Source organism: Danio aesculapii, chromosome 9 (genome assembly GCF_903798145.1).
Source record: "Danio aesculapii chromosome 9, fDanAes4.1, whole genome shotgun sequence".
In the NCBI taxonomy this organism is placed as follows: Eukaryota; Metazoa; Chordata; class Actinopteri; order Cypriniformes; family Danionidae; genus Danio; species Danio aesculapii.
In genome coordinates this window covers 6,663,688-6,678,878 of record NC_079443.1, presented here as the reverse complement: position 1 = coordinate 6,678,878, position 15,191 = coordinate 6,663,688, and the positions used below count along the sequence as shown (strand labels likewise).

At 35.4% G+C, this 15,191-nt stretch overlaps 1 protein-coding gene across 1 annotated transcript in view; it reads right to left on the bottom strand.

Moving 5' to 3' along the window:
* Window positions 1–14,784: 14,784 nt before the first annotated feature.
* Window positions 14,785–15,191, bottom strand: part of desma (desmin a) — a 14,455-nt gene continuing 14,048 nt past the window's right edge. The window contains exon 9 of the mRNA XM_056464702.1: window positions 14,785–15,180. Within this exon, the coding sequence (XP_056320677.1) occupies window positions 15,139–15,180 (42 nt within the window). The 3' untranslated portion in view covers window positions 14,785–15,138. The remainder of the gene's footprint in view (window positions 15,181–15,191) is intronic.

Sequence of the window (15,191 nt, the reverse complement as noted above, 5' to 3'; positions counted from 1 at the left end):
AGGAAAATGATCAAAACTCTGGTTGTTTTTTGAATGAGAAGCTAATGGTCTAATCCGATTCAATGATTTATGCTAAGCTAAGCTAAAGATGCTCCCGCCTGACCCAGAGATTAGCTGAATGGTTTCAAAAATTGTAAAACTCAACTGTTTAACTCTGGGAGAGTTGTAAAATGAGCCTATTTTCCCAAAAAGTGGTGTTCCTTTAATTTCTGAATTCATTTTCTATTTGGATGCAGGGAGATTTCACAGCCAGTTTCCCCTGCGTGTTTATAAGGAGAAATGATTGAGTCCAAGTCTAATCTTTTTCCTCACTCTGAAGTAGTGAAAGGGCTCAAAGGCTTAAATTCCTCTCCGTTTACCGTGTCTTTTAAAGTGACCGCTTGACTTTCTTGTAAAAAATGTGTACATTGTCTAAATGTACATATGCATTTCTGTGTTATTGCTAGTGGTTTGACTTAATTTTCTACATGTTTTTTTTCTAATCAGTGGTTACATCCGTGTGCTGAAGAACTGTCTTTTTGAATTGTCCCATTGATAGTCATTTGTAATTATAATTTATTTTTAATTTATTAGATGAAGACTTCAGGTGGAGCTCTGTATGTTGTTAAATCGATGTAGACCATTATTATGATCATCATTATTATTATTATTATTATTATTATTACTGAGCATGTATTTGTACAGTACTGATAACCATAAATGTTGTGCTCCTGAAGTCAAGTGAAAGTGTGTATGTGTTCCTTTTCTTTCTTAACACACTGCTGTTTAGTTAAAAGAAGCTGGCAGATAGATGGTGAAGAACGTGGCGGTGGATTTCTTCAAGGCATGGGGTGAAACATATTAAATTGTGTGGACCAGTTACTGGCGGGTATGTGCCAGCAATAAAGACAAAGCATGCACGAGCAGCTCTGTGATGCACAGCATAATTTTCCATTTTAAAAATAAATGTGCATATCCCTGCAGGGGTAGAATTCATTTAAACTGAGGAAAATGAAAAATCACATTCAAATGGATTATCGTTGTTGTATTATTTTACTCGCAAACTGATGGAAAAGGCATCAGATGTGATTTCAGCTGCGTGGTTTTATTTTAATTACTGGTGATTTTGAATTGTCTCCACCAGCGTTGTGCTAGTTACTGAAAAATAGTAACTAGTTACAGTCAGAATTATTATCCCCAATGAATTATTAGCCCCCTGTTTATTTTTCCCCAATTTCTGTTAAACAGATATTTTTTCAGCACATTTCTAAACATAGTAGTTTTAATGTAGTTAGTAGTTTTTACCTCATTTCTAATAACTGATTTATTTTATCTTTGCCATGATGACAATAAATAATATTTGACTAAATATTTTTCAAGACACTTCTATATAGGGGTGTGACGGTAACCGCATCACCGCCATACCGCCATAATGAGATGTCAACCGCGGTGATGTGGTTATTACCGTCATCACCGCCCATTTTAGTTTAGTATTTATTTTTGCTTGTGAATCTTTCAGGATTGTATAGAAAAACAGAATAAACTAAATAAAAGGAATAAAAGGCCTGCCCTAAGTATTTTCCACTTAAATCACAAATTTAGATTACAAAACGCAAACACTGAATCCTTTTTAATAACCAGCATAGGCTGTTATTATTTTAAGCTTATTTTAATAAAGCAGACCTACTAACTCAAATCAATCGCTCCACAGCAAATAAGCATTTTTAACGCACCGCTGTAATTTCTATATCCCAGTCCCTTTATCAACATTTTTAATACAAGTCATTATTTTAAAGATTATAACTTGACAATATAATTTTACCTCAGCGCTGCACTTTTCTCCTTCGCCCCCTGGCTGAGTTCAGGTGACGGAGTGTTGTGAAGTAGTTAAACTCTCCTCAGTTTAATTTACAGTGTCAAACTGGCACAGGAATATCAGTATATTAATATAGGCTTTGCTAAAAGGCTTGTCAAATGTAGGTCTTTTTTACAGAAGCTATAAACAGACGCGCAGTAGGCTATAGGCTATAGCATATAATAATTGTGTGTAAAGAAGTTTATTAAAAATGTAGCTAATATATCACAGGGGTTTGTGTAGCAGCAATTACAGTGGAGCATTAATTAAATCCTTTTTTCCCGTGGAGCGAAAAAAACACTGCACAGTTGTGTAGCAGATGGAGACGCACAAAAATATACAATTCAGATATTTTCGTCGGAAGAAAAATATTCTTTGAACGAATTTAGTTTTGTACAATTTGTATCTTAGTTTTTGTCAGTCAGTTATTTACAAAGTAAACAAGAATAACTAATAAACTTTGAGGTGAGGCGATGTGCCTCAGGGTCCGCTAAATGCCGCGGCCAAAACACAAACTGGTCTGTTAAATACAATCGGAATATAAACAAAATAAAAGTGAAATATTCAGTTTCGAATATGGAATCTTTGTTAACTGTATGATCAAAATTAAAAGAGCAGCCTATATTATCATTACTATTACTATATTATCATCTATTATTATTATATTATTTAGTAAACCAAAATTGTATTCTTTATTTATGAAAATCCTGATTGCGAATGACTCACAATTAGCTTCGATTCACGATTTTAATTTCACAATTTGATTTTTCACAATGTCATTTTTTAACAGATTTTTGTTACATTATACAGTAAATAAAAATACACACTTTTATTAGACTATTTTCCTTCACTGGGCAGGTTTCATTGTGAAGTTGAAATATAACAAAACGTAAATGAAATGTTAAAAATTTAAAACCCATCCCAAATAAGTTGCACAAATCAAATGTGTTTATTCAAATAAACAATGTATGGCTGTGTCTGTGCTCTTTCCATTTTAAAACAGGCAACCACTGACTGCATTTCAATCACGATCCAAACAAAAATGCAGCAAACATGAAGCATGAGTAGATTTTTAATTATATTTTCGAAATCTGTAACAAGTATCTTTGCTGCCATAACATAGCTGCAGCAGGTGCAAAGAAATTACGCGGAGCTGTTATCTAGCTGGGGACTATTTTCAAGCACTGCATAATATCATTGCGCCTGCTCCAGCCATGGATGAGCAGCGAAATTCCTTGATGATTATGCCAGAATGAAGTTCCTATTCATTCATTCATTCATTCATTCATTTTCTTTTCAGATTAGTCCTTTTATTAATCTGGGGTCACCACAGAGGAATGAACCGCCATCTTATCCAGCATATATTTTACACAGTGGATGCCCTTCCAGCTGCAACCCATCACTGGGAAACACCCATATACTCCCATTCATACACATACACTACGGACTAATTTAGCTTACCCAATTCACCAAAATTTGATTCACATGTCTTTGGACTTGTGGGGGAAACTGGAGCATAACACGCAAACACGGGAAGAACATGCAAACTCCCCACAGAAATGCCACCTGACCCAGTTGAGGCTCGAACCAGCTACCTTCTTGCTGTGAGGCGACAGTGCTACCTTACTGCGCCACCGCATCGCCATAGTTCCTATCCATCCATCCAAATCGCTCTTAGTACATGATTTGACTACAGAAGAGTCGAGCTTTGAAAGGGAATTTACTTAAACCATTTTAAATATTTTGCTTGAGATGCTAATGGCCTAATCTGATTCAGTGATTTATGCTAAGCTAAGCTAAAAGTGCTCCAGACATTGGCTGAATGGATTCAAAAAATGCAAAAACTCGACTGTGGAGTTGTAAAATGAGCCTTTTTTCACAATTCAAAGCTGTCAAGAGCCATGCCACCCGACTACATCTCCAGCAGGTAAGTGTAAACAAAGTGTTATCTTGTTTCATCATCACACTGATCTTCCTGGCAGTTAAACCTGAGCATTTAAAGGTAACGTTTTACAGTGCACATTCTTAAACCCCAAGTCCACTTTTAAATAGTCTTGTCTTTGTCACTGATTTATGTAAAAATATGCAAAAGCTCTTTATGTAAAAGCTTAGCGTAGAGGAGCCTCATATTATATATTGCAGACTACGGTCACATTTTTTCTTTAATGGACTTGTTGGTTAAAAAGGTAAGAAAAGGTTTTCACTTTAAAAGAAAAATCTTACTGTGTATTTAGAGCAGTGGTGTTTCAGTGACTGGACTGACACAGTTTCAATTTGCTTGAACTTCAATGTTAAGCTGCTTTGACACAATCTACATCGTAAAAGCTCTATAGAAATAAACATGAATTATTTTGAACTGTACAAAGCATATATGAAAACTGATCAATTCTGAGTGCGCTTTCTGTGCTTATTTGATCCTCATTTGTAAGTAGTGTTGGATAAAGTGTCTGCTGAATGAAAATATGAATATGCGACGCACAATCGCTCGATCTGTATATAGCTGTAACATTTTAGCACCACATCGTTTCACACCACACGTTTAGCACAACAGAGTGGTGGTAAAACTGCAGAAAATATTTCATAAACTACACACAAGAAAAGCTGTGCTCACTCAGATCTGCATTACAACGGTTTAATATTCCTTCAGGATTTGAAAAAAAAAGGTTTACATGTTAAAGTGCAATGTGATTTTAACCCCCATTTTAAACTATCTTAAAGGGATAGCTCACCCAAAAAAAGTAAATGGCTTCGTTTACTCACACTGAAATGGTTTTAAACATTAATGACTTTCTTTCTTCCACAAAAGAAGATGTTTTGAAGAATGATGTTTGCTGGCCCACATCAACTTTCATAATAGGAAAACATTACTATGGAGGTCAATGGCTGCCAGCATTCAGTATTTTTCAAAATGTCTTCTTTTTTGCTCAATTGAAGCAAAGAGCTTAGAATGACCAAGAAGCGACACTCAATAGAACGTTCCATTGCAACAGCAGCATCCAGCAACAGCCCCGGATTCCACCATTTTGGAGTGAAAGTGATCGGCTTTCCATTGGATCTTATTGCTGCTGTTTTTTATTTAAATATTTAAAAGTCGCATTAAAGCTGAGATACAACCTAAAAGACGACAATACAACACTTCACAATCATCAGCACTTTTAATGGTTTATTTTACAGACGTAAAATATGCTGTTGTTCTATTGGAATTTTCATTCCAAAATGGCCGCCGCGCCATCTAGTGTCTGTTTCCCAAATTGCACTAGAATGTCGCCTCTTGGTGATTCTATGGTTTTTGACTGAAGACAGAACCTGGAATAGGGTTTTGTAAGTGATGACAGAATTTTTGGGTGAACTATTCCTTTAAATTTTCCAATGTTCCACAGTTCCACTGTGTAACGAATATAACCAACCAGACACACAGTTATTTTGTTATATTTAATAAATGATGCACAAACATCCTCTCTTATCAACCAAAAGCAATAGTGTGTAACCCTGTGAGAGATATTTACGACACGGAAAATGAAGTGGTCTTTTTTCTTATGAACAGAGAAATGCCTCCACTTATACCAACTGAATGTGCTAGTGTGAATGTTAGATTACTTCAAGTGTTTAATGTAGTTAATAAAGCCTTACATTGCTCATAACTGGAGTCCCTGATAATGCTGCTTTTTACATCTTGCTCAGTGTAGTATTATATTTCAAGTTTATTTCATATGGAGCCAGATCAGTCTAAAAATAATACATGTAAATAATGCATTAAATTCATAAATACACAAATACAATTCGTACATTTCTAACAATTCATAAATACACAAATCCATTAATTTTCCTTCTGCTTAGTCTCTTATTTATCTGGGGTCACCACAGCAGAATGAACCACCAACTATTCTAGCATGTGTTTTACGCAGCGAATGAACCTTCAGTCGCAACCCAGTATGCTGGGAAACATGCATACGCTCTCACATCCACACACAAACTCATAAACTACAGTCAATTTACTGTAGTTTATCCAATTCACCACGTCTTTGGACTGTGGGGAAAACCGGAGCACATGGAGGAAATCCATGCTAACGACAGGGAGAACATGTAAACTCCACACAGAAATGTCAAATGGTCCAGCAGGGACTCGAACCAGCGACCTTCTTGCTGTAAGGCAACAGTGCTAACCACTGAACCATCATGTCACTCTATACACAAATTCAATTCAATTCACCTTTATTTGTATAGCCCTTGTACAATGTAGATTGTGTCAAAGCAGCTTCACATAAAAGGTCACAGTAAATAGGAACAGTGTAGTTCAGTTTGTAGTGTTTAAGTTCAGTTCAGTTGAGCTCAGTTCAGTGTGGTTTAATAATCACTACTGAGAGTCTAAACACTGAAGAGCAAATCCAACGATGCGCAGCTCTACAGTTCCCGAACCATGCAAGCCAGTGGCGACAGCCGAGAGGGAAAAAAAACTTCACTAATTGGCGAAAGTGAAGAAGAAAAACCTTGAGAGAAACCAGACTCAGTTGGGTACGACCATTTTAATTTCTCCGCTGGCCAAAGGTCTTGTGCAGAGCTGCAGTCTCAGCGGCAAGGCTGGAAGCTGGCCTCAGCGAAGACTCGTCTGTCCCTGGAGCGTCACAGGAATCAGTCTCATGTTCTCCACTCTTCCATGACCATCACAGTAGCTGCTCAGGATACTGCCTGGTCCAGGATATGGAAACCTTGGGATCATCTCGTCGTTGGTCTTGGATCGAATCAGTGACTCTGCATATCCCCAGTTGGAAATGGAGAATAAAGAGAATAATTAGCGTAGCTGCTGTTCATAGTGTATATAAACAAGATGCAGAACCTGTGTGGAAGCCCGCTAAGTGGTCAAATCAAAGTGTATGCTTTACTGAACAGATAGGTCTTTAATCTAGTTTTGAATTGGGAGAGTGTGTCTGAGCCTCGGATGTGATCAGGAAGGCTATTCCAGAGTTTAGGAGCTATAAATGAGAAGGCTCGACCTCCTTTACTCGACTTTGCTATTCTAGGTACTACCAGAATCCCTGAGTTTTGAGATCTTAAAGAGTGAGTTGGATTGCAAATCAAATTATTTCAAAAACAAAATTCAAAAACACACAAATCCAGTTAATTTGGGCAAATATTTATGCTTTTTAATTGTGAATTTACTAATTGCATTTTGTGTATTTATAAATTGTATTTTGTAAATGTGTATTTTAAGACTGATCTGGCTCCATATTTTTATGTAACTCGGAAATTTCAAATGTTCTACGAACGAATAAACACTTCCAAAAGACCCAAAGGCGTGAAGAAAAAGCGTATGCTGATCTAAATTTGAAACTAATTATAATTAATTATTAAAATTTCATTAGCTACGAATGACTCAAAAACGTATGTTAAAAAACATCATAAAAATAGATTTTAATAATCATTTTATAGTAGTGTCAGTCTTGATGATGATTATACTGTGGCAGAGAGAGCTTAACGTGCTGCAATTTAGGAAAACACATGCAAAAAAATTTACAAAAAATGCCAGCAAATTAAGAAAAGATCTTCATCAGCACACATCAAATCCTCACAACGCATACACAAAAAAACATACAGCATTTTCCCACAATGCAAACAAATAAATAAAACACGCAGCGTTTTCTCACAGCGCAAACAATTTATGAAAATGTGCTGCATTTTCTCACAATACTTGCATAAACAACGAATACACCAGAAATGTTTCAAGTGGATCCAAATACGTGGCGGACGCCGCTGCTTTTTTTAACATCCTGATTCTTTTCTTTTGTTTAATTAGTCTAAAAAAGTGTCACGTTTTACGCTTCCCTTGGAACATCTCTGTTGTATGCCATGCTATTTGAAAGTGTTGTGAGAAATTGCAGACGTTTTCATAATTTGTTTGCGTGAGAAAATGCAGCACGTTTTTTTAAAAATGTGTATGTGTTGTGAGGATTTGCAGCACATGTGCTGTCCAACGGATCAAGATCCTTTCTCAATTTTCTGGCACATTTAGTAATTTAGTAATGCAGCACGTTAAGCTCATTCAGCCACTGTATAATAGTCACCAATAATGTTCATTTTAAAACCCTCAAAAGAGATTTGACAGATTTTCAAGAGTTCACACCTAGATAACGCTCAACAATGATAGCAGGTTTGGCATGCTGTCCCGGGAGAGAACCCTGAGCTCGGAGATAGATGAGCCCAAGGTTCCCGCCTGGTCAATGAGCATTAGGAGGGATACGAGATCAGGTATTTCTCAAGAGCCCCCGTTTATACTTTGGCTAATATGGTGATTCTGATTGATTCAGTTTGTATGTGTTAAGTGCTTGTGACTGTACAATTTGTTTATGTCCAAGTTTTTAGACTGTGGGAGGAAACCGGAGGACCCGGGGATAACCCACATGATCACCGGAGAACATGCAAACTCCACGCAGGGAGTGCCAACTGGCTCAGTCAGAACTTGAACCTTTGGCTCGGTCATAGAATGAGGAGGAGAGAGGAGGAGGGAAGAGGGAAGGATAGAGGGAGGGAGGGGGCGAGGGCGGGGTCCAAAAACGAAGATAGGGAATGAAGTTTAGGCAGAATATTTATGGTAGTTTTAGAATGATCTGATAGGCCAGCTAATGGTTAGTGATAAGGATCAGCTGTTGTCGATCATATTACGTGATCTTCTCGAAATTAGTTTGTAAAACTTCACCCAGTGAACAAGTACAAGAAGACATCTATTCCAACCGCTATTGGCATTTTAAATATATATCAAAATGAAATTTGTATTTCTGAATGCATTTGTGCTTCTATGTTTTTATTTATCGCACTTGCATTGTTATGTTTGTCTTTGTATGAAGACAATTTTCGAACCCCTTTTGGGGATTGACAATAAAGTTTTCTTTAAATCCAATTTATTTAAAATACAATGCCTGCAAGATAACCCAATGTATCTGCTTAGTTTCTTCAGTAAATGAAACATCTCTAGACAAGAACTTTGCTCATCAGAGGACATCAACATGACTTCAGATTGATGCTGTACCCCAACATCATGGGACATTGCATTTTGTTTGGAAATGAAAAACAGGTTGATGTCAGAACCGAATGTCAGACCGACGTCAATGTCTAATGTCGAACAGGCGTTGCATTTTGGTATCTTTCCAACGCAACCTAAAAAAACACCAAAATATGAACATCTAATGATGTTACAGATTGACGTTGTGTGGATGTTACCACTATAACGTCTATCAGATGTTGGATTTTGGTTGCCATACCTGACGAATAAGTGTCAGTATTTGACATCAATAGGACATTTGTTTAAGATAATGGCTCGACGTTGGATTTCAGTCACTTTTCAAAAATTCAACAAATATCAACGTCATTTCACACTGTTATTGGACGTCAAAACAGCATTGTCCTTAGATGCTGGCGACCTAAAACGAACCTAACATCACGTCTTATGATGTTGTGTGCCTGCTGGGAAGTTTGTCAAATGATGAACACAATAGTTTTTACCTTAGAGAAGAAGTTTGTCAGATGACGAACAATAGTATTTACCGCAGATATAAGTTTGTGAAGTTGTTTTTCTTCTGCAGAGCTCACATTCATGTTTTATAAGGTAAAAGTGTAGACTGGTTTGTGTGTGCTCAGTCTCAGACAGACGGGTCGAGCTGGCACTGCTTCTCTTTCATTTATGTCTGCGTGCTCAGAATACATGCTTTCAGTGGTGGTCTGGATTCTCTTGATTAGAAGACACTATCTGTGGACAATTTCAGCGTGATTATATGCTCCCAATTATAGCCCGTTTTGTACTCTCTTATATTAATAGCTTGAGATCTCTGTGTGATTTTTGCCCTGTCATATCATTAGAGCAGTGCTTCCCGATGCTTTCAAGGCCCCCAGCTGTCCACACAAAAAAATTCAATAATATTCAAGATAACTTTTATTTTAAAGCTTCATTTTGATCTGTGAACACTGCAGGACACTTTATACGTTAGTAAGCTTCTAAAATAAATTTCAATGCATTTAATTGGATTTTTTATGTCTCTCATTGATATAGTTATTATTTTTTTTATTTTAACATTTTCTTTATTGTTTTTTGAAAAGAAAAAGAACAGAAAAAAACACTTAAATTCAATTGATCTGTACATATTGCAATAATATCATTTAGATCAGATATTTATTCTTTCCCTTACAAGAAAAAATAATAAACAATAATGTTAAACAATATTGATAAAATAAAATGATTAAAAATAAATAGTATAAAAATAAACAAGTAATTAAATAAACATAGTTTTAATGACAATTTATTTTGAATTGGTTAGAAATGAAGACTTAAGTGATTTATGATATAAATTGCTATTGTTAATCATAATTATATTTATTCTATGAGCTTTTTTGTTATTAAAAATAAACAAAATAATGTTTATTAAATTTATGAATGTTCTTTAAAATTGCCTCTGTTTTTAATCCATGATTATTCTTTATTATTTGTTATTTACATGAAAAGGATTAATAAAGATATGATTTTAATACATCTTGTTTAAGGAAACAATCTAATTTTAATAAAGTAAAAGTTATAAATAAATAAATATGTTTTTAAATAATGTTTTATTATTATTATTATTATTATTATTATTATTATTATTATTATTATTATTAATGGCATTGATGGTTCCATTAAGAATCTTTAACATGTAAAACCTTTGCATACATAAAAGGTTCTTTAAAGTGGAAAATATTTTATTAAGATGCTCAAACATTAACTCTAAAACTGTTTCACCAACACAATTCTCTCATGTGCCAATACAAAAGATTTAGTAAATTCACATTTTTTTTGTTTGTTTGTTTTTAACAAATGTAATAGATTGAACACAAAACAATTTTTTGTCCCCCAACAATATCAAAAACTGTGTTTCAGCTTATTTTAAACAAGTAGTTTAAAAGTAATTTTTAAAAAATCATTTGTGAAATTTCTGCCATGAAACTATACGTGCTCAGGCTGATAGATCACCTAATCTGCTACTGTATCATTAATGGCGCAGGAGATTGATTTCTGTCAACTCGGCAGCCAATGAGCTTGCTTCTCATCAGTTTAAATGCTCCACGTCATTCTACGCTGTTTAAGTTGTTTTCGGAGACCCTCTTCCACCCCAGCTCCACCTGTGTTTAGATCTGCTACATTCATTCATTTTCCTTTGGCTTAGTATCTTTATTCATCAGGGGACGCCACTTCGGAATCAACCACAAACTTATCCAGCATATGTTTTACACAGTGGATGCCCTTCCAGCTACAACCCATCACTGGGAAACACCCATACACTCTCACATTCACCCACATACACTACGGCCGATTTAGCTTATTCAATTCACCTATACCGCATGTCTTGTAGGGAAAAACGGAGCACCCAGACGAAACCCATGCGAACACTGGAAAAACATGCAAACTCCTCAAAGAAATGCCAGGACTTGAACCAGCAACCCTCTTGCTGTGAGGCGACAGTGTTAACCACTGAGCCACATTGTCACCCTTTTGAATGGTTTAGAGAATATAAAAACACGTAGTTTTCTTTAAGGTGTTATGTTTATGTTATATTAACTCCAACAACAATTTAACTAACGATTTTTTCTCATCTAGTTCTAATAAAAGACTACTGGCTGGTTCATCTCTGCATTCTTGGTGTCCTTTATGATTTGAATTCCCAGATAAAATACTCAATTTGAGTAACATCACAGGAGTGTTCCTAAAAAAATCTATTAATTAATGTATATAAATTGGTTTTGATTCCCCCAGCTTAGCAGCACATAACCTCTCTTTCATTTGTAGTTTCAGACATAGAAACAGAAATAGCGGTCTGAAACACAGCAAAGCCCTGGAGGCTTTCTAAAGGTCAGATTTAACGCTAATAAAAGCGTCTCATTAAGGTTATGAAGATGTGCTCATAGTCTGTCCGTTTAAAGTGAGGTAAGGGTGATATGAAGGTTGAGTGAGTCGGCACAGATGCTCCTGTCTTTGCCTTAGGAACAAAGAACTGGATGCTGAAATACAACAGAAGGTGGTTTTTCGCGGGGAAATCTCCTGACTTACTCAACCTGTCAGTTCAGTCTCAAGTCTCAGACAGTGATCTAGCAGTCATTTTATCTGCTAAAAACCTTTATTTTTCCCTTCAGATCTGTTATTTTAGGAACATTGCATGGAAGTATATGCTAATATGGCTTTTAAGTTCATATTTGGATTTTACATATATAAAATATATCACATATGCAACATATATTGCAAAAATGGCAAGACAAGGCAAGTTTATTTTATATAGTAAAACAGGAATAAAAGAGAAAAGTATAAGAAAATAAAAACAAATAATAAAACTGATTAAGAACAGATAAAAACATGGTTATAGGCGCATGAAAAAGAAAAGAAAGACATAATAGTCCGATCTGTCGGACGTAGCACAGTGCTCATTCAGTTAAGGCACAGCTAAATAGATGTGTTTTCAGTCTTGATTTGAATGTGCCTAATGTTGGAGCACATCTGATCATTTCTGAAAGCTGATTCCAGCCGAGGGGGGTGCAGTAGCTGAAGGCCGATTCACCCTGCTTTGACTGAACTCTTGGAATTTTTAGTTTATATGATCCTAAAGATCTGAGTGATCTGTTGGGTTTGTATTCAGTGAGCATATCTATAATGTATTGAGGTCCTAGGCCATTTAATGATTTATAGACCAGTAATAATACTTTAAAATCTATTCTGAATCTAACTGGGAGCCAGTGTAAAGACCTGAGGACAGGTGTGATGTGCTCTGATTTCCTGTTTCTGGTCAGAATCCTGGCAGCATTGTTCTGGATGAGCTGAAACTGTCTGACTGTCTTTTTGGGAAGGCCCGTGAGGAGGCCGTTACAGTAATCCACCCTGCTGCTGATAAAAGCCTGAACATATAATTAAAAGCATATATATATATATATATATATATATATATATATATAGTTTAAGTCAGAATTATTACCACCCCCCCACTCCCGAATTATTAGCCACCCTGCCTATTTTTCCCAATTTCTGTTTAACCGAGGGAGATGATTTTCTCAACACATTTCTAAACATAATAGTTTTAATAACTCATTTTTAATAACTGATTTATTTTATCTTTGCCTTGATGACAGTCAATAATATTTGACTAGATGTTTTATAAGACACTTCTATACAGCTTAAAGTGACATTTAAAGGCTTAACTAGGTTAATAAGGTAACTAGGCAATATAGGGTAAATAGGCAAGTTATTGCATAATGATGGTTTGTTCTGTAGACTATTGAAAAAAAATATATAGCTTAAAGAGGCTAATAATTTTGTCCTTAAAATGTTTTTTTTTCTAATTAAAAACTGCTTTTATTCCAGCTGTAATAAAACAAATAAGACTTTCTCCATAAGAAAAAATATTATCAGATATTTATATTATCAGATTATATTATCAGTGTAAATTATATATATATATATATATATATATATATATCAATATGTTGTTAAATGCATTTAGAAATTCATCTTAAGACAAACGCAAAAAAAAGAAAACAGTGACAATTTTGTAAGTGCAGCATGGTCCGGTCCACTTATCTTGGTGGCTGCATATTAATATAATTGATGCAAGTTGCAGATCTATGGCTGGGAAAAGACAAAAGCAGTCTGGAGCCAAGAAGAGGAAAAAAGTACACAATGAATCGTGTGCATCACTCTCAGGTAACTTATGTCCATGAATCTGAAAAACATATTTTTGGTTGTTCAAGTAAATTAGTGAGGCTTATGTTAAAACTTCTCCACAACTGCACAAAATCTGCCTGATTTCTTGTTGTTACGTTCAGTTTCTTGCTTTGCTGCTGTGCATTGTGCTTTAAACTTTGATAGAAAATGTTCTATGACTTTTGGCATTTGCCCCTCTTCCCCATGTTGCTACACAAACTCAATTATTATTATTAACTTGTGCAATTCTTTACAATTCTGTTTGCACACCAGCTACATACACATGCACTGCACAATTATTTCACTATATCTATTATTTATTATTATGCAGTTATTATATTATATAATTATATATTATATAATTCTTTGCAGTTATCATTGTTTATTGTTTTGTCTATTTCTATACACTTCTTATTGCTGCTGTTGTTATTGCTTGTATCACCGCAATGACAATAAAGTCTCTTTAGTCTTTACATCAGTGGATTGGTGTGTTTTTAATAGGCCGGTATTTAATTTTTGTACATTACAATATGAAATGAAAATACTGGCTCAGTCTGTGATTTCTGATAGATCAGTGATATAAAATTAGTCAAATTACTGTAAGCCACAGGCCATAAACCATTTCTATTGCATGCATTCATTAATGATTATTTTTTTCTGAATGATAAAGTTTTTGTGTTAAAAATACACTCATTCATTCTTTAAAAACTCAAATGTCTTTGATTTATACTGAAAGCAAGGATCATTTTTTGTCACCACAAATTACAGTGCAGGTTAAATCCACATTTTGGTTGTAGCTTAGACACATGATGAGAGGTCTTGACTAACCCATTGTCTTAATGGTATGTCATGGGCTTTTCTTTAAATGACTAATTTCTTTTGTATTGTACATGGAGGTTCAACGCTGAAATTTGTCACAAAAGAAGATCACGACCAGCACTACTCCAGAAGCACCAACAGCTTCACAGGTACAGACACAGGATGCAGCACTGAGGATCGTCCATCTCTACAGGCACAGAGAGGGTTTTATTCCTTACCTTTTGTAAATGTCTGAAATTGGGAATGCTTTTGCAGAAGACATGTCAAGAACTATTATTTTATGTAATTATTTGAATGTTTAAGTATAATTTTGAGTGTTTATATGCAGTTTTAAATACATATGTTTGTGTGTTTTTGTTTCTCTGTGGGGGCACCACAGTAAAATTTCTCATATGGCAATAAAATAAATAAAAAAATGAGCCTTCAATTTCATAGGAGAAAATACAGTGAAATTTATTTTGTTTTTGTAGCTGTGGAACACAGTGTCTCAGATATGACTCAACCACACACACACACACACACGCACACACGCACACACACACACACACACACACACACACACACATATACATTCATTAAATCAGTTAATCAGTTAATTCTGAACTTAACTTTTTTCCCTCTGGTTTTTCAGCTCTCTTTCCTTTTGTCTCCATGCGTCATCCACACATGCGGTAATGGGTCATGGCAATACTGGGTGTGTGCTTAAAAAAAGCCTGAGGCCATCAGTGAAAATGCAAGTTAGGGAAAGGGGTTCTGTGAAACTCGATCTGTTTCTCAAGGTTTACATGATGTCCTGCTGGTGCTGTGTGGACTCGCTGACGACCTGAAAAGAGC